We start from the raw sequence: 19104 nt of genomic DNA on the forward strand, positions 1-19104 counted from the left end.
TTTTTTTAAAGATTAATTTTTTATGATTTATTCCTCAAGGTGAGGTGTTGGTGAATTCAAGGAGAAAACACCAAAGCAAAACAAAAATAAAATTGGGTGGAGAATATGTTTGGAAGGAAATTGCTGTTGCTTGCCAGGGGGCAGCAGCGGCAGATACGATAGTGGCATTGAGGAGGTTTTTTGATAAACACACGGATATGCGAGGAATGGAGGGATATCGATCCCGTGAAGGCAAAGGAGATGAGTTTATCTCTGTGTGATGTTCGGCACGGACACTGTGGGCCGAAGAGCCTGTTCCTGTGCTGCACTGTTCCACGTACTGGGAACAATGCTAATTTTGTACACAGCAACAAGGAACAACCATGATTTTTATGAAGTTTAAGTGAAGCTCTGGAAGTTCTGCCAAGTTCCTGCTGCACTAACAGGAACAAGAAGTCAAATCACAACAAACAATCAGACAAAGGTTCTGCTTTCAGTAGAGGCAGAAACAATCAACCATAACATATTGCCCATTTGACGCCAGAATGAAATGCATCTGATTGATCATACATGTTTTATGCATTAAATTTAACTTGTTCCCTTCCGTTTCAAGTTACAATTGTTCAAATATATACAATTGTGAGGGGCATAGAGAGGGTAGACAAACAGAGCCTTTATCCCTAAGTTAGAAATGCCAAAGACCGGAAGGTGTTGCTTTAAGATGAGAGGGCAAAGTTTAAAATAATTGTGAGGGGGTAGTTTTTTCCTTGCACAGGAGATGGTGGGTGCCTGGAATGTACTGTCAGTTGTGGTAATGGAGGCAGATACAATAGTGGGATTGAAGAGGATGTTAGATAGGTACATGGATAAGCGGGGAATGGAGGGATATGGATCACGTGCAGGCAGGGTAGATTAGTTTAACTGCGCAGCATGTTTCGCGCGGACATTGTTCATTAGTTCATAAGTTCAAGAAACTCAACATAACCAATTTGTCAAGTTGTGCAAAAAACAGGCACCTAGGGTCAAGTAAAATAAACAATTAATGATCCTCATGTATGTTAAGAAGTGACATTTTTAAATGGCTACCTCTCTAGACTACAGGGAAAAAAATTAAAACTGATTACAATACACATGTCAACATTTTTGATGTTTCCAATATTATTTAGGATTGACAATGGAAACTCTATCCTATTTTTCAACACTCTTCCCACATCCCTCCATTCCTTTCATATTCAGAAATCCATTGATTTCTGTTTTGAACAAACTCAATGTCTGAGCTTCTATACTCCTCCGGGATACAGGATTTCAAAGATTTACCACACTCCGTGCAAATAAATTTCTCCTCACCTCAGTCCTAAATGGCCTACCCGTACTCCATGATCTCTTACAGCTGCTGTCGCTCGGCACCAGGGACCTGGGTTTGATCCTGGCCTTGGGTGCTGTCCTATATGGAGTTTGCACGTTCTCCCTGTGGACGTGTGGGGTTCCCCTGGGTGCTCTGGAGTAGACGAGTAAGTGGGCACTGTGGCACTGCGAGATGCTGTCCACAGCATCAGAGAGCTGGTTGCGATCCTGACGGCGCCTCTCTGTGGCGACATGTTGTCAGCAGCACAACAGAAAATCATCAAATATAATAGTTCGCAGCTTACTGGTGTAAAACAGCAGAAACCAACAATGCAACTGACAAGCTGCTAATGCATTTAAAATGCATTAGCGCTATTGCGATCTACCGGCAGAAACCGAGCTGCCGACTGTAAGGGAATTCCCGATCGCAGGGGAATCCGCGACCTGGCGGAGGATCGTAGGAACAGTAAGTACTGTACCTGGAAACACCGGGGAGGCCTCCATTGTGTCCAGCGGGCAGGACTACAACTACGACCCCCTCTCCCTCCCATCCTACTAGCCAATGTACAAGCACTGGAAAATAAAGTGGAGGACTTAAGGTCAAGCTGCTTTACCGAAGGGAGCTGAGAGAATGCTCTGTGTTCTGTTTCACAGAGACATGGCTCATCCCCAGCTCCCCAAACTCAGCCGTCCAGCCTGAAGATTTACATCCATCGTATGGACCGTATGCAGGCATCTGGGAAAGGGAGAGGCGGGGGTGTTTGTCTCATGGTCAACTCTTCGCGGTGCTCAGATGTGGCAGTCTAACTCCTGCTCTCTTCACCTGGAACATCTGGCGGTGAAGTGCCGCCCCTTCTACCTCCCGAGTGAATTCACCTCCATCATCCTGACCGCGGTCTACATCCCATCCCAGGCAGACGTCCGTCTAGCATTGGAGGAGCTGCACGCCGTGGTCAACAAGCACCAGAGAGCGTGCCCCGAAGCATTTACCACCGCAGCCAACCTGAAAAAAAACACTCACAAACTACCACCAACATATCGTCTGCAGCACCAAAGGATTAAACACCCTTGACCACTGTACGACCAAATACGATGCCTATCGCTCTATCTCTCGCCCTCACTTTGGGAAATCCGACCATTCAGCAGTGCTGCTTCTTCCTGCGTGCAGGCAGCAACTGAAGAGCGCAACCCCAGAGGTGAGGACTGCACAGAGCTGGTCTAAGGAGGCAGAGGAACAACTACAGGACTGCACGGAGTCAGTAGACTGGGCAATGTTCAAGGACTCTACAATGGACCTGAATACGTCACAGTCGGTACAGACTTCATACGGAAATGTGTGGAGGACTGCGTTCCTACAAAAACCTTCCGAGTGTTTCCTGACCAGAAGCCTTGGATGAACCAGGAAATCCGCATTCTTCTGAGGACCAGATCCCGGGCATTCAGGTCTGTTGACACAGAGGTCGGCAAGAAGTACAGATACGACCTTGAGAAGGCCATCAAAAAGGCCAAAAGGGACTTCCACTCAAAGCTGGAGGATGGGGCAGATGTTCGGCAACTGTGGCAGGGTTTGAATGCCATCACCTCCTACAAGGCGAAACCAGGAGGCAACTCAAGCAATTGCAAAGCATCACTCCTTGACAAGCTCAGTGCGTGATAGGGAGAACACTGATGTGCCTTCCAGAGCTTTAGCGGGGGGAACCTTCGGAAAGCACCTGGATCTGATGGAATACCCAGTCGAGTTCTCAAAACCTGTGCAGCCCAACTGGCTGGAGTTTTTGCAGACATTTTCACTCTCTCACTATTGAGGTCTGAGGTTCCCACCTGCTTTAAGAGGGCATCAATAATACTCAAGAAGAGTAAGGTGACGTGCCTCAACCATTATCAATGATGGTGGAGAGAGTCAAAAATTTTTAATTCCCGGGCGTGCATATTTCCGAAGATCTTTCCTGGGCCCAGCACACAGATGCAATTATAAATAATGCACATCAACGCCTCTACTTACTGAGAAGATTAAGGAGATTCGGTATGTTAAAGAGGACTCTCTTGAACCTCTACAGGTGTACAGTAGAGACTATAGTGACTGGTTGCTTCATGGCCTGGTACGGCAACTTGAACGTCAAGGAGTGGAAAAGACTGCAAAAAGTTGTGAACACTGCCCAGTCAATCACCGGTTCTGACCTCCCCACCATCGAAGGGATTTATCGGAGTCGCTGCCTCAAAAAGGCAGCCAGCATCATCAGAGACCCACAGCAACAAGTTTTGTTCCGATCGATGGTATAGCTTAAAAGTTATTAAGGTTTAAAAATCTTAAAAACCGTGCAGGCGCAGATTGGTCTCCTCTCCTGCCAGTCACCCGGGATGGCAACGCCCCTTCCAGCGCAACTTCGTTGAAGGAGTGAAGGGAGCAGAGTATGTGTATCACTGCTGGCTGGAGAGAGGCTGGAGCTGCGTCGCCCAGAGCCAGGCCGACTCTGACTCAGAGGCCGACTGCTGCAACCTCAAGATCCTGGGAAAGGTGAGGAGTGAGAGTGGGGGGGTTGAGGGAGAGGAGGGGGGGGGGATAGGGGGAGGTGAGGAGTGGGGGATAGAGGGATAGGAGGGAGGTAGGGAGGGGAGATGAGTTATGGAGGGAGGGAGTGACTGAGGGTAGGGGAAAGGCAAAGGAGAGGTGATGGAAGGATTGGGGGGGCGGGGAAGGATGAAGAGGAGGGGGAGGGAGTGCTGGGGGATGAGGGGGAACGAGCTGTGCCTGCGTAGTTAGGGGCTATGGGTGAGTGGTGGAACATTGCGTTGGAGGAACGGGACCTAACGGGTCCCATTTAGTCTAGTATATATATATATATATGCGTGTGCTTGTGAGTATGTGTATGTATACACACTGAACTTTTTTTCTCTGTCTCGTTTATCATATTGTTTAAAGTGTACTATGTTTACATATTCTGTTGCAGCAAGTAAGAATTTAATTGTTCTATCTGGGACATATGACAATAAAACACTCTTGACTCTTGACCAAGGTTGCTGCCTGTACGAAGTTTGTACCTTCTCCCTGTCACTGCGTGGGTTTTCTCCGGGTGTTCCGATTTCCTCACACACTCTAAAGACGTATAGGTTTGTAGGTTAATTGGCTTCTGTAAATTGTAAATTGTTCCTAGTGTATAGGATAGTGCTAGTATATGGGGTGATATCTGGTCGGCGTGGACTCGGTGGGCCCGTTTCATGCTGTATCCTTTGATCAATCAATCAATACACTAAATGATTGTTACTACAACCGTGGCTATCGCTTCTTACTAACTTACTCCAATGCCATAGTCCCAAGAGCCACCAATGGGTTCTTGTGGCTGGACACCAAGCCGATGACAAACTGTTCCGCAGCTCAAGCTGTGACTGCCTTGAACCTTATCGGCGATTATCCAAACCTGAAATAAAAAGCAAAATTGCATGTAGTAATACCTACATGTGTCCGACCTGCTAACTCCACAATACAACATGTTTTTACGGTGGTAGGAACTTCCAAGGTACCTCACCAGAGCATTATCAATCAATATCTGGCACCACGGAGACACATGGTACTGCAGATGATGGAATCTAGAATCACAAACCACAAAGTGCTGGTGCAACTCAACGGGTCAGGCAGCATCTTTGGAGGTAATGAACAGATGACATTTCGGGTTGGGAACCTTCAGGGTGATAGGAGTTGGGAGGAGAAAGCTGGAATAGGGGAAGGAACTGGTGCAAAACCTGGTAAGTGATAGGTGGTATACAGGTGAGAGGAATTTGATTGGCAGATGAGTGGACAAAGGCCAGAGATGAAAAGGAGACTAAAGGGTATCACACAGAGAAGAGGAGTGAAATGTAAAGCCCAAGCTTAAACGGCATATTAAGATAGATGACTAGAACTTGGGTTTTAGGAAGTGCTTTAAAATAGAAAATAGAGGAGAAAAGGTGGAGAGGATTTAGTGAGGGAATTCTAGAGATTAAAGTGTTGACAGTTGAAGGCACAAAAGCCAATGGCAGAACGATAAAAAACAGATATATGAAGGAGCCAGTGTAAAAGCACTGGAAGAATTCAACAGGTCAGACTACATCTGTGTTTGCACATAGTCTGAATAAGGGTCCCGACTCAAAACATTGTTCTTCCACAAGTGTGGTCTGACATGTAGAGTTCTTTCAGCACTTGTAGAAGCAAGGAATTGCAGATGCTGGCTTACCAAGGAAAGGCACAAAATGCTGGAATAACACCAAGTTAGGCAGCATCTCTGGAGAACATAGATAGGTGAAGTTTCATGTCAGGACCCTGAAGAAAGCAACCTTTAGAAGATCTGTAAGATCTGGGTGGAAGACCCAATGGAATTAATGGCCGGGTAGTGTTGGTAGACCAGAAGCCAGTGTACGGTTTTGATTAATTGTTTATCCAACAGTTTTTATAGCTATCTGTTAGTTGTTTGTAGATTGATGATGGGCGAGGATGAATTCATCGATGGTACAAATAATATTATCATTGAATTAAAAATTTGATTAAACAATCCTAACAAATTTACATGGACCCAACTGCACTGAATTACACAAAATGTCAAATGAATGCTACAATTTTGGGCGGCACGATGGCGTAGTGGTAGATTTGCTGCCTTACAGATGCAGAGAGAGACCCTGGTTCGATCCCGACTACGGGTGCTGTCTGTATGGAGTTTGCACGTTCTCCCCTTGATCGCATGGGTTTTCTCTGGGTGCTCCAGATTCCTCCCATACTCCAAAGATCTACAGGTTTGAAGGTTAATTGGCTTTGGTAGGTTGTAAAATTTTCCCTAGTGTGTATTATAGTGTTAGCGTACGAGGTGATTGCTGATCGGCTCGGACTCGGTGGGCCGCAGGGCCTGTTTCCGCTCTGTATGTCTAAAGTCTAAAATTTGCAATCCAAGGATTCAAATTCGCATAATTTATGTAGTTAATCTTTGATGTTAGCAATTAATCCATGATGTTGGCAAGTTATTAAAGATGCTTATTTCCTGGAATGCGATTATACTTGTGATTCCACTTTTTCGTTTCAATTGTGTGATCTTGGTAACCCCCTCCGTATAATTTTTCCCTGTAATGCCTCTGGCTGCCTTGCACAATGCCCTGACCCAAGGGACACGGAACTGGGACACAGGACAATGTCAGTCCTGCTTTAGAATTACAATTGTGTTCACAGTACAGGTCAGAACGACCCCAGATTCTACATTCCCAGGTCAGTTGGAAGAGCAGTCACTTACACAGTAACTTATTTCCATGGAAAAGAGGAAGACAGATTCAAAAATGTTCTTTTTGATTTGCTTAAATGTCCTGAATTTGGATCTAGAAATATGCTTTATCTTGGTGCAGTTTTTAAACTAGACTTTAGAGATACCACGCAGAAACAGGGCTTTTGGCCCACCGAGTCTGTGTCACCTGTGCACTAGCACTATCTTACACACTAGGAATAATTTACAATTTTGCTGGTCAATTAACCTACAAACCTGTACAAGACCTACCTCTGTGAGATATGGGGGGGGGGGGGGAATGGGAGCACCCAGAGAAATCCCACAGTCACAGGGAAAAGGAAAGAAACTCTGTATAGACAGCACCCATAATCAGGATCGAACCCGGGTCTCTGGCACTGCAAGGCAGCAACTCTACCGCTGCACCACTGGGCTACAACTATTAGTGGCTAGTGTAAAAAATATATACGTTTATAAAGGGAGACAAAAGAGACTGCAGATGTTGGAGAACTGCAAGGAACTGCAGATGTTGGTTGACAAAAAAAGACAGTGTTAGAGTATCTTAGCAGTTCAGGCAGCATCTCTGGAGATCATGGATAGGTGACGTTTTGGGTCCGTATCCTTCTTCAGAATGATTCCCGACAGATGATGGGCAGATGCTGGAATCTAGAGCAGAGCACAGCACAGTGCTGGAGGAACTGATTTCCACGATGTGTAAAGAAGAGAGAGGAGCTGGAGAATGTATTGAGAAGATTTTGCCGATTCCAAAACTAAAGAGCCTGTCCCACAAGAGGCAAGCGCGACCAAACCGGAAGAGGGGGCCGCGGGGAGGTCGAGTGAAGTTCGAGCGAAGTCCGCGGGAAGTTCGCACGTGACGTACGGTGTTAAGACGCTGCATCCGGCATCGAGATGCTGCGTATGCCCGTCGAGGCGGTACGTACGGCGTCGAGGCAGCTGCGGGCCGGCAGGCCATTGCCGCACGGACTTTTTGAACATTGTCAGTTTTTCGGAGCCCCGCGCGATGTCGGGACCAGCTCCGCACCACTCCATACGGCTCCGGCGATCGAAGTAGGACCGGCCCCGCGAGGCTGTACGGCTCAAGCGACCACGTTAGGTCGCACTTGCCGTATGCAGCCCTTAACTGAGGGAATGATAAGACTGAGAAGGGAAGGCTGAACATAAACCCGACAAGAGTCAATGTAGTAAAGATATTTGCCTTGTTGATTAGACTAAAGTTAGAAGATATAAGATGGTCATCGATAAATCCAGTATATACCAGGAAAGGCCTCTTTACCCAGAAATTGGTGAAAATGTAGAACCTACTGCCTCAGGGAATGGTTGAGGTTACTCACTATACCTTGAATGCTGTCTGTGCAGAGTTTGCATGTTCTACCTGCGACCGTGTGGGTTTCCTCCGGGTGCTCCAGTTTCCTCCCACATCGCAAAGACATGCGGGTTTGTAGGTTAATTGGCCTTTGTAAATTGCTCCTAGTGCGGAGGGAGTGTGTGCGAAAGTGGGATAACATGGAACCAGTGTGAACGGGTGATCGACTAAAAGCCCTGCTTCCATGCTGCATCTCTAATCTAAACTAAAGCAAGACTACCTCAATGCACGTTCCGCAGAATGTCTAGCTGTTTATTCCACACTTGCTGTCTGTAATTGTTAAGTCATTTATTTTAAAGCATCATGAAAGTTTACTGACGCTCCTGATTACAGAATAGTTCATTTTATTATTGTCACGTGTACCGAGGTACAGTGAAATGTTTTTTTGTTGCATGTTATCCAGTCAGCAGAAAGACTAAACAGGTTTACAATCGAGTCGTCAATAGTGAACAGATACAGGATAAAGGGAATAACATTTATTGCAAGTCCAGTCAAGTCCGATTAAAGAGAGTCCGAGGGTCTCCAATGAGGCAGATGGGAGGTCAGGACTCTAGTTGGTGAGGATTAGGGAATGCTGTAGACAATAGACACTAGGTGCAGGGCCATTCAGCCCTTCGAGCCAGCACCGCCATTCACAATGATCATGGCTGATCATCCACAATCAGTACCCCGTTCCTGCCTTCTCCCTATATCCCTTGACTCCGCTATCTTTAAGAGGTCTATCTAACTCTCTCTTGAAAGCATCCAGAGAATTGGCCTTCACTGCCTTCTGAGGCAGAGAATTCCACAGATTCACGACTCTCTGGGTGAAAATGTTTTTCCTCATCTCCGTTCTAAATGGCCTACCCCTTATCCTTAAACTGTGGCCCCTGGTTCAGGACTCCCCCAACATCAGGAACATGTTTCCTGCCTCTAGCGTGTCTAATCCCTTAATAATCTTATATGTTTCATCCTAAATTCCAGTGTATACAAGCTATGTGACATTGTCATACCAAGAGGCACTGACCTGAGGGACCAGTAGAGCGTCCCTTGTAGCCAGGGTCCGGAGGGCAAGGCGCATGTCCACTCCACCTGGGGTCCGTAGGGGGAGGAGCCGCTCTGCAGTCAGCGACCGAAGGACTTGTGACGGGATCTAGGGAGTGGGCAGGGCTGAAGATGTCCTGGCTAGGTTGAGTTGCTCCTAGGCCTGGCCAAGCTGGCCACCCATGAGTCACGGCGCCAGGCGGAAGAGGGCTTTGCCCGAGCCAGATATTTTCCCTTTACCAGGGTTACGTCTGCACCCGGGTGGTGTTAGAGAGGGACATATTGTATAGTAGTTATTTAGTATACTTGTAAAGATTGTAACAGTTGTTTGAAAACTTAGTTAATATGGTGATTTTGTACAATGGTGGTGGGTGTGTTACCAAGGATTTGTTTTCTTTTGGTTTTTGTATTGTGATCGCAATTAATTAAATTATTTTTGATACAAAAAAAAAAGAAAAAAAAAGAGGCACTGACCTGATCAAGAGGACCAACAGAAACCTTACGAACATTTGTAGAAACATGTTGCCAGACCGATCCTTGAGGGTAACTTGGAGAAATACCCTGACGAAACCACAAATTACCTGGAATAGAAGCAGATTATTACCGCAGCAGTACACAACCATAGTTTACCACTGGATAAAAAAAACACAAATTGCTAGAGTATATATAATTATGTGAGTCATAGATAGGGTAGACAGTCAGAACCAGAGTATTAACCAGCATCTGCAATTGTTTGTTTCTACAACTTATCCACTTACTCGGTTATAGCGGACAATCGTCAATAACAGACACCATCCCCCCCCCCCCCCCCCCCCCCCCCCCGGTCCGTTATAACGAGGGTTCACTGTATTCCAAAAACTCAGATATTATTTTACGTTATTGATAATAGTTCAGCAGCTTCACTGTCACTGGTCGTTCAGTGCTGAGTAAATGAAAGCACCAAGTCGGCAGCTCACCGTTTTCATCCACTGCACACACCGACGTCCTTCCCACAGACACCTGGACTAGCTTCTGTTTGGGAGGCGGAGGTATGTGGTACCAGCAGTCACCTGTAACGCAAGTGGGGGACAAAATGTAAAGACAAGGACACAAGTACTCTCGCAACCACAGTACATAATCCCAAAATGAACTATCTTTGAGGTGTAGTCTGGATGTGGGAATCGGGACAGTCAATCTGTGCAAAGCAGGCTCCCATAAACTGCAACGTAGAGTCAGTCATGGAATCATACATCATGGACACATGCTCATGGGCACAACTTGTCCATGCTGTCCCATCTACACTAGTCCCCGTATTAGATAATATCAAATAATTAGTTAAATTCCTTGCAATGCCCAGCGTCAGTGAAAGTCAAGTCAAGTCACATTTATTTATATAGCACATTTAAAAAACAACTCTCGTTGGCCAAAGTGCTTTACATTTGTTATAAGAATAGCACAACAAAACAAGCTACATACATATATACATGTAGCCCTCACTCAGAGGACGTCAGGAAAGGCTTGGGAGTATAGATAAGTCTTTAGTCTTGACTTAAAAGAGTCGATGGAGGGGGCAGTTCTGCTGGGAAAGGGGATGCTGTTCCACAGTCTAGGGGCTGCAACCACAAAGTTGCCCTTGAGCTTATGCCTAGACCGTGGGATATACAGCAACCCCAAGTCGGCCGATCTGAGGGGCCTGAAGGTGGAGTGGTGGGTGAGAAGACTTTTTATGTAGGTGGGGGCAAGCCCATTGAGGGCTTTGTAGACATGGTGGAGAATCTTGAAGTTTATACGGAACCGCACAGGGAGCCAGTGGAGAGAGGCCAGGATCAGGGTGATGCGGTCCCTTTTTCGGGTGCCCGTCAGGAGTCTTGCTGCAGCGTTTTGGACCAGTTGCAGGCGGGACAGGGAAGATTGGCTGATGCCAGTGTAAAGGGAGTTGCAGTAATCTAGGCGGGCGGAAATGAATGTGTGGATGATCTTTTCCAGGTCATCAAACTGGAGGATTTTTTTTTATTTTAGCTATCGTCCGAAGCTGAAAGAAGCTAGCTTTTACCACGGAGTGAAAGGTTTCTCAAGCAGCGGAACTTTTCCTCACAAAATAAAATGTTGTGCGTTTAGTTACCTGTAGAGTTTTGTGGAGTAACTGAACCCCGGTAGAAAGTTGATCCATCCCTGGCAATTCCCCACACCTGGTAGTGTCCTCCGACTGAGATAGACACGAATGGCTGGTCTGTACCGATATGCAGCCATGAAGTTCCCTGCAAGGAACATTTGGTTGCTGTCTCAATTTGTTACACGTTAAAGGCAACATCTGAAGAAGGTCCCGAACCAAAACAACACCTATCCTTTATCTCGAGAGATGCTGCCTGACCCGCTGACATACTCCAGCATTTAGTGTTCATTTTTGGTATAAATCAGCATCTGCAGTTCTCTTTTTTATTATATAATGAGAGAACGAGGGGGAGGCAGTGGGAGAAAGGAGAGGAGAGGGCGGGAAAAGGTGAGGGGGAGAGCCAAAAGAAAGGTAGAGAAGTTGGGGTTGGTGATTGAGAAGATGTAGGGGTGGGAGAGGATGGGGAGAAGCGATGGAGGGCCTGTTTCCGCATTGTATCTCTAAAGTCTAAAGTTTAAACCAGTGTGAATGGGTGATCAATGGTCAGCGTGAGCTAGGCGGATCGAAGGGCCTGTTTCTGTGCTGCATCTGTCAATCAGTGAATCGATACCTATTGCTTGATCAACATTAAAGATTAGATTCCTGGATAATTATCACACTGATGTGGACGGGAGGTTGCTAGCAATAAACTGGCTGCTGCATTTCCTATGTTACAAAACACTTTGGGGCACATTTAACGTGCTCTATCAAATGCCCTGAAACCATGAAACATGCTGCACAAACACAGAGTGTGCAGGCCAATGCGTCTCTTGCTGTAAAGCCTACACAAGACTCGTTCAATTCAAAAAGTAAAGGAAAGTTGGTCCAAATCAGGGAGGAGCTGATGAGCAAGTGAAGGAATAAGTTACAGTGAGATAGGTGGGGGTGATTGACTGATGGGCACGCTCTGATAGCTGGCAAAGACTGGACAGGCCAAATAACCTTCTGTGTGGTAAGATAATATTAGTCAGTCACACAGTAGAGAAACAGGCCCTTTGGCCCAACTTGCCCATGCTGACCAAGATGCCCATCTATGCTAATCCCACCTGCTCGTGTTTGGCCCATATCCCTCCAAAGCTTTCCTATCCATGTACTTGTCTAAATGTGTTTTAAATGCTGTTATGCTGCCTGCCTATTACTTCCTCTGGCAGCTCGTTCCATATATCCACCACCATCTGTGTGAAAAAGCTACCCCTCAGGTTCCTGTTAAATCTTTCCCCTTAAACCTGTGTTTTAAGTATCAGCACAGTCGCGCAGCAGAGTTGTTGCCTTACAGTGCCCGAGACCCGGGTTTGATCGTAAGAGTGCTGTCTGTATAGAGTGTGTATGTTCTCCCCGTGACCTGCATGGGTTTTCCCCACACTCCAAAGACAGGTTTAAAGGTAAATTGGCTTTGGTAAAATGGTAAGTTGTAGGATAGAGTTAATGTGTGGGGGTGACTGGTCGGCGTGGACTTGGTGGGCCGATGGTCCTGTTTCCACACTGTATCTTTAAACAAAAACTAAACTAAATCAGTTAATAGCATTGCTGACCAGCACTTCAATTACTCCAAAAAAGGTTTTATTGTTGGGGATGTCACATATACGAAGTCTGCTTGAAGCGTGCATCCTTACCATGGCATTTTGCTTTGTTACTCCCGTCCTACACAAGACATCCCCTTTGCTGCTAATAGCCCACAAGGCGACTTGGTCACTCGTGCCCCGAGGCACAGATGGAATCAGCGAGAGGTCCCGCAGAGCTATCGGTGCAACCTCGAACCACGGACCCGTCGTGACAGTTTTGCACTTTCTGGAGAGTCAAAGTACAATTAATCATCTCAAATGAGGAAAGCCACAATGTGGTCATCACAGAGAGTAAGCCAATAGTTTCCACTCTCTCTCACTGCCGTGTTTGATTCAAAGATTATCACAATCAATCAAAAAATCTGATGATAAATCATCAACCAGAACTAATGATAGACATAGAATATGCACAAGAACAGGCCCTTCAGCCCACCGTATCTGTGCTGAACATGATACCAAGACCAACTTATCTGCCTGCACGTGATCCATATCCTTGCATGTGCCTCTCCAAGTCTCTTAAACGCTACTATTGTATCCACTTCCACCACCACCCCAGCAGCACGTTCCAGGCACTTATGTTAAAAAACTGGCCCCGCTATATCTACTTTAAACTTTGCCCCTCTCACCTTTAAGCCATGTATTTGCTTTTTCCATTCTGGGAAAAAGGTTCTGAGTGTCTACCCTATCTACGCCTCTCATAATTTTATAAACTTCTGTCAGGTCTCCCTGCAACCTTCGGCGTCCCCGAGAAAACAATTCAAGTCTGTCCAACCATTCCCTGTAGCTAATACACACTAATCCAGGCAGCATTTTGTTAATAGCCGAGTATTTCCAGCATATTTTATTAACACAAGCACCCCTTTACCTTGCCCATCGTCTCCGCCTCACAAAGTCTTTCATGGTCTTGTATCCATGGTACGAGCTGAAATAGCCAATATTCGTTGTCAGTACTCATATTAGCTCATGTACTTATTCAAACTATTTTGCAAAGCTGCCACAAGGCTTATAGACAAAATTGAAATTATGCTGTGAAAGGAAAATTGGATGACACTTTTAAACATTTATTTTAGAGAATATAGAGAGATACAGCACGGCAACATGCTCATCGGCCCAATTTGTCCATGCTGACCAAAATACCTCATCCAGGCTAGTCCGATTTCCCACGTTTGGCCCATATCCTTCTAAACCTTTCCATTCCATGTACTTGTCTTTTCAATGTCAGGGAATGTTGCCAACTGGCCCGCTCCAGACTGCAGGAGTACGTGCTGAGGGACACACTAAAGCTTAGTGCAGCCAATGCCAAGGCTCTGTAGGGGAGGACCACAGTCTCTGGTCCTTCCGCTGCTGGACATTGAGGGGCAGAGTCCGGTGGGGACGCCCCTCAAACAAGGGAAAGGATATTACCCCAGGGGACTTTATGAGTGGCAAGAATGTTTTGTTTAAATACAGATGCGTATTCTAATGAAAACTATTCAATGTATAGACACTGAAGAGGTTCTGCAGAGTTTTGGTTTTGTATAAAAATAGACATAAAGTGTTGGAGTAACTCAGCAGTTCAGCCGACAGCATCGCTGGAAAACATGAATAGGTGACATTTCGGTTTGGGACCCTTCTTCAGACTGATTGTTTTGTATATATTTGTTCTAAATAAAGTTCATTTTTAAAATGAACTTTATTCATAACAAATATATACAAAACAAGTGTCTTAATTGTTGTTATTGCACATGCCCAACAACTGCCTTTGGCAGATCATTCCATATACGCACGGCCCTTTGAGAGGAAATAATTGCCCCTTAGGTTCCTATTAAATCTTTTCCCTCTCCCTAAACCTATGACCTCTGGTTCTCAATTCCCGTACCTACTCCCATATCCGATAATATTCTAACATGGTGGGGATTGAACAGATCAGCAGCTGGTATTTTTCGATGTTGGATGACACAGTGACAAAGCTGGTAGTTGACGCCTCACAGCACTAGAAACCCAGGTTCTGTCCTGGTCTTGAGTACTGTCTGTGTAGAGTTTGCACGTTCTCCATTTGACTGCGTGTTGTTTCCTCCAGGTGCTCCAGTTTCCTCCCAAATCCCAAAGACGTGCAGGTTTGTAGGTTAACTGGCCTCTGCGAATTATCCCAGATGTGCAGGAAGTGGATGAGAAAGTGTGATAACATAGAACTAGTGTTAACGTGCGTCGATGGTCAGCATGGTGGGAGGGCATGTTTTCATGTTGTATCTCTAAAGCAAATATGGTAACCCCAATATATTAACCAGAGATTAATGACAAAACTGCCCCGGACAGTTTGGCCAAGACAGAGGAATGACAAACAAAGATCTAATTGAACCAAATTTCCAATAGAAATACATTAAAACAACGAGAAAGGAGTCTCTCGGATCTGCACTCTAAGAATAGCTTCTTCCCTGCTCTCAAACAGGCCTCTCATAAACCAAGGATGTACTCCTGATCCCCAAATCTACCTTGTTGAGGCCATTGTACGTTAAAAAGAAATCTGTAGCTGTAACACTGTATTCTGCACTCTGCTTCATTCTCTTTTTGTACCACCTATTACACTCACTGATGGTACAACGCACTCCTGCACGGTATGGCCTCACCCACTGATGGTACGAATGTATTCCTGCACTGTACGACTCCACTCGCGATGGTCTCTAGTCACCTACTATCTGACTGTACTTACATATGGTCTGATTGCACTTACTCTACGATTTGCCTTTATGGCATGCAGATCAAAGTTTCCCACTTTATATATGACAATAATAAACCAATAGCAAAACCACAGTTGCAAGTTAAGAAATACAAAGCATATGAAAGATTTGTTTTAATTCTAACAGCTGATAACGCCAAGTACTTACGCAGGGAAGTCAGCTGCGAACTGCCACCCGTTGCGATCAGTCCCGCCAGGTGCATTGAAATCGATGTACCAGTCAGTCACCTGGCAATGGAACGAAACACAGGATTTCTCCGTGGCTTCAGGGAAATAATCGGACAAAACACCTTGAAGAGGTACTCGGGGCATCAGGTAAGTTGGGACATTTTTTCAGCATGATGAAAAATGTCCACGAGTAAAAGAAATAGCCCCGAGTACCTACGGCTGGCATAACGAGCCGCTATGATGTATCCACGGACTCCTAGGGCTGCGTTACAAACGTTTTGCTAGTTTGAAAACTCGAGAGAATTTGTGAATAACTCAGGAGAATTTGTGAATAACTTGGGAAAGTGGGACCGGCCCTATAGCATTCAAGGTTTTAGCCACAAGGAATCGATTCTACTTAGATATACAATAGAGAAGTTAGAAGAATCTGAAGAAAGGTCCCGACTCAAAATGTCACCAGTCCATGTGCTCCAAAGATGCTGCACGACCCACTGAGTTGCTCCAGCACTTTGTGTTTTTTTCATGCAAAAGAAGGTTTCATCATAAAAAAAAGTGCTGGAGTAACTCAGTGAGTCAGGCAGCATCTCTGGAGAACACGGATAGGTGACGTTAAATGGCAGGAGCCTTCTTTCGACTGATGGTACTGGGGGAGAAAACAGGAAGAGAGGTGGGGGCAGGACAAAGCCTGGCACGTGATAGGTGACACAAGTCGGGGAAGGAGGGGGTTATTGGCAGATGGGTGGACAAAGGCCATAGATGAAAAGCCAAAAAGCTGAGAGATAAGGTGTAAAATGTGATGCAAGAGGAAGGGATATAGGTGAGCTTCACAATATTGCTCTTTTTTTTTAAAAATCACCTATTTCCAAAATATTCACATATTGAATTATATATTGAAAAACACCAAGACTGTCAAATATTTTAACTAAATATCAAATTACTTATTACAATCCTGATCCTGGATACAATCAATCCCCCACAGTGCTCAGCAGTAGCTGGAACTCCTCCATGGTGCCAGTGGACACTGCGTAATCCCAGGCAGTCGGCTCGGGCAGAGTCCTCGTCTGCCTGGCGCCGTGACCCACAAATGGTCAGCTTGGCCAGGACGAGAGACAAACCAACCAGGACAACCTCCGATCTGCCCACTCCCCTCCACATTGGGCGACAATATTGCTCTTGTAGTTTCCTGCTCTCTGCTGCCACCATTTGTCACTTGTCACGAATGACAGAATAATTATACAAAGTGCTGGAGGAACTCAGGCAGCATGTATGGAGTAAATGGATAGGTGACGTTTTGGGTTGGGACTCTTTTAATGTTAAATAATATCCTAAAGTCCATCACAGAAGCATTATTAATCAAATTTAACAATTAACTACCTCCTCTGGCAGCTTGTTCTATAATGCAGTATAATGTGGATAAATGTGAGGTTATCCATTTTGGTGGCAAATACAGGAAAGTAGATTATTATCTGAATGGTGGCCGATTAGGAAAGGGGGAGATGCAACGAGACCTAGGTGTCATGGTACACCAGTCATTAAAAGTAGGCATGCAGGTGCAGCAGGCAGTGAAGAAGGCGAATGGTATGTTAGCATTCATAACAAAAGGATTTGAGTATAGGAGCAGGGAGGTGCTACTGCAGTTGTACAGGGTCTTGGTGAGACCACACCTGGAGTATTGCGTACAGTTTTGGTCTCCTAATCTGAGGAAAGACATTCTTGCCATAGAGGGAGTACAGAGAAGGTTCACCAGACTGATTCCTGGGATGTCAGGACTTTCATATGAAGAAAGACTGGATAGACTCGGTTTGTACTCGCTAGAATTTAGAAGATTGAGGGGGGATCTTATAGAAACTTACAAAATTCTTAAGGGGTTGGACAGGCTAGATGCAGGATGATTGTTCCCGATGTTGGGGAAGTCCAGAACAAGGGGTCACAGTTTAAGGATAAAGGGGAAATCTTTTAGGACCGAGATGAGGAAAACTTTTTTCACACAGAGAGTGGTGAATCTCTGGAATTCTCTCCCGCAGAAGGTAGTTGAGGCCAGTTCGTTGGCTATATTTAAGAGGGAGTTAGATGTGGCCCTTGTGGCTAAAGGGATCAGGGGGTATGGAGAGAAGGCAGGTGCAGGATACTGAGTTGGATGATCAGCCATGATCATATTGAATGGCGGTGCAGGCTCGAAGGGCCGAATGGCCTACTCCTGCAACTATTTTCTATGTTTCTATGTTTACCCACCAAAGTTGCCCCTCCGATTCCTATTGAATTTTTCCCCTCTCACCTTAAACTTATGTTGTTTGTTTTTTGATTCCCCTACCATGGGTAAAAGACTGTGCATTCACCTAATCTATCCCTCTCGGGATTTTATATACCTCTACAAGATCACCCCTCAACCTCCTGCCGGCCAAGGAATAAAGTCCCAGCCTGCTCAACCTCCCTATATAGCATGGGTGGTGGAGGCAGATACGATAGTGGGGTTTAAGAGGTTTTTAGATAGGGACTTTTTGATAGGAAAGGATTACAGGGATATGGGCCAAATGTGGGCAGGTGGGACTAGTGTAGATGGGGCATCTTGGTCTGACTCATGCAGTGTGACTCATGCTGGAATGGATCATGTGCAAGCAGATGACATTAGTTCCTCATGGCATGATGGTCAACTCAGGCATTGTGGACTAAAGGGCATGATCTTGTTCTGTACCCTTCTGTGTTCTAATGGTCTGACTTTACTATGTTCTCTCCCGGTCAGACCCTTATCTCCCCTCTCCCATCAGGCAAGAGGTACAGAAGTGTGAAACTGCATACCTACCAGATTCAGGGACATTTTCTACCCAGCTCTTATCAGGCAACTGAACCATTCTATCAACAACTAATAATAATAATAATAATATCTTTTATTGTCATTGCACGTCAGTGCAACGAGATTTAGTATGCAGCTCCAACCGATGAAAAAGAAAAGTAAAATAAATAAATAAGCTGTGTGTCGTGACCATCCGAGGGAGACAGTCCAGGGGGGGTGGGGGGCACTCAGCAGGGCCGATTCAGAGCCGCTATAGCTCTGGGGATAAAGCTGTTTCTGAGTCTGGAGGTACGGGCGTAGAAGGCCTTGTAACGTCTGCCGGAGGGAAGTAGTTCAAACAGTCCGTTACAGGGGTGTGATGAGTCTTTATGGATGCTGACGGCCTTCCTGAAGCACCGTGTGTGGTAAATGCCCTCCAAGGCTGGTAGCTCTGTCCCAATGATCCTCTGCGCTCTGTGGACGACGCGCTGAAGAGCTCTCCTTTCCGCCTCCATGCAGCTGAGATACCACACAGAGATGCCATATGTTAATATGCTCTCTGTGGTGCAGCGGTAGAACGTTGTCAGCAGCTGTTGGGGTAGACCAGTCTTTTTTAATGTCCTCAGGAAGAACAGTCGTTGCTGTGCCTTCTTGACCAGCGCAGCGGTGTTGGTGGACCATGTGAGGTCCTCTGAAATGTGAGTGCCCAAAAACTTAAAGCTGGACACTCTCTCCACTTTCCCCGTAAATGGAGATTGGGGCGTATTCTCCATTATGGGACCTCCTGAAGTCA

General features: G+C 45.7%; 1 protein-coding gene across 1 annotated transcript in view; it reads right to left on the reverse strand.

Moving 5' to 3' along the window:
* The window catches only part of tecpr1a (tectonin beta-propeller repeat containing 1a), a 72467-nt gene that overhangs the window by 12367 nt on the left and 40996 nt on the right, over nt 1–19104 (reverse strand). Inside the window, exons 18-24 of the mRNA XM_055651584.1 lie at nt 15522–15601; nt 13523–13579; nt 12709–12883; nt 11066–11201; nt 9921–10013; nt 9439–9545; nt 4620–4739 (exon numbers count right to left, since the gene is read on the reverse strand). Of these exons, the coding sequence (XP_055507559.1) occupies nt 4620–4739; nt 9439–9545; nt 9921–10013; nt 11066–11201; nt 12709–12883; nt 13523–13579; nt 15522–15601 (768 nt within the window). The remainder of the gene's footprint in view (nt 1–4619; nt 4740–9438; nt 9546–9920; nt 10014–11065; nt 11202–12708; nt 12884–13522; nt 13580–15521; nt 15602–19104) is intronic.

Source organism: Leucoraja erinacea, chromosome 20 (assembly GCF_028641065.1).
Source record: "Leucoraja erinacea ecotype New England chromosome 20, Leri_hhj_1, whole genome shotgun sequence".
NCBI lineage: Eukaryota > Metazoa > Chordata > Chondrichthyes > Rajiformes > Rajidae > Leucoraja > Leucoraja erinaceus.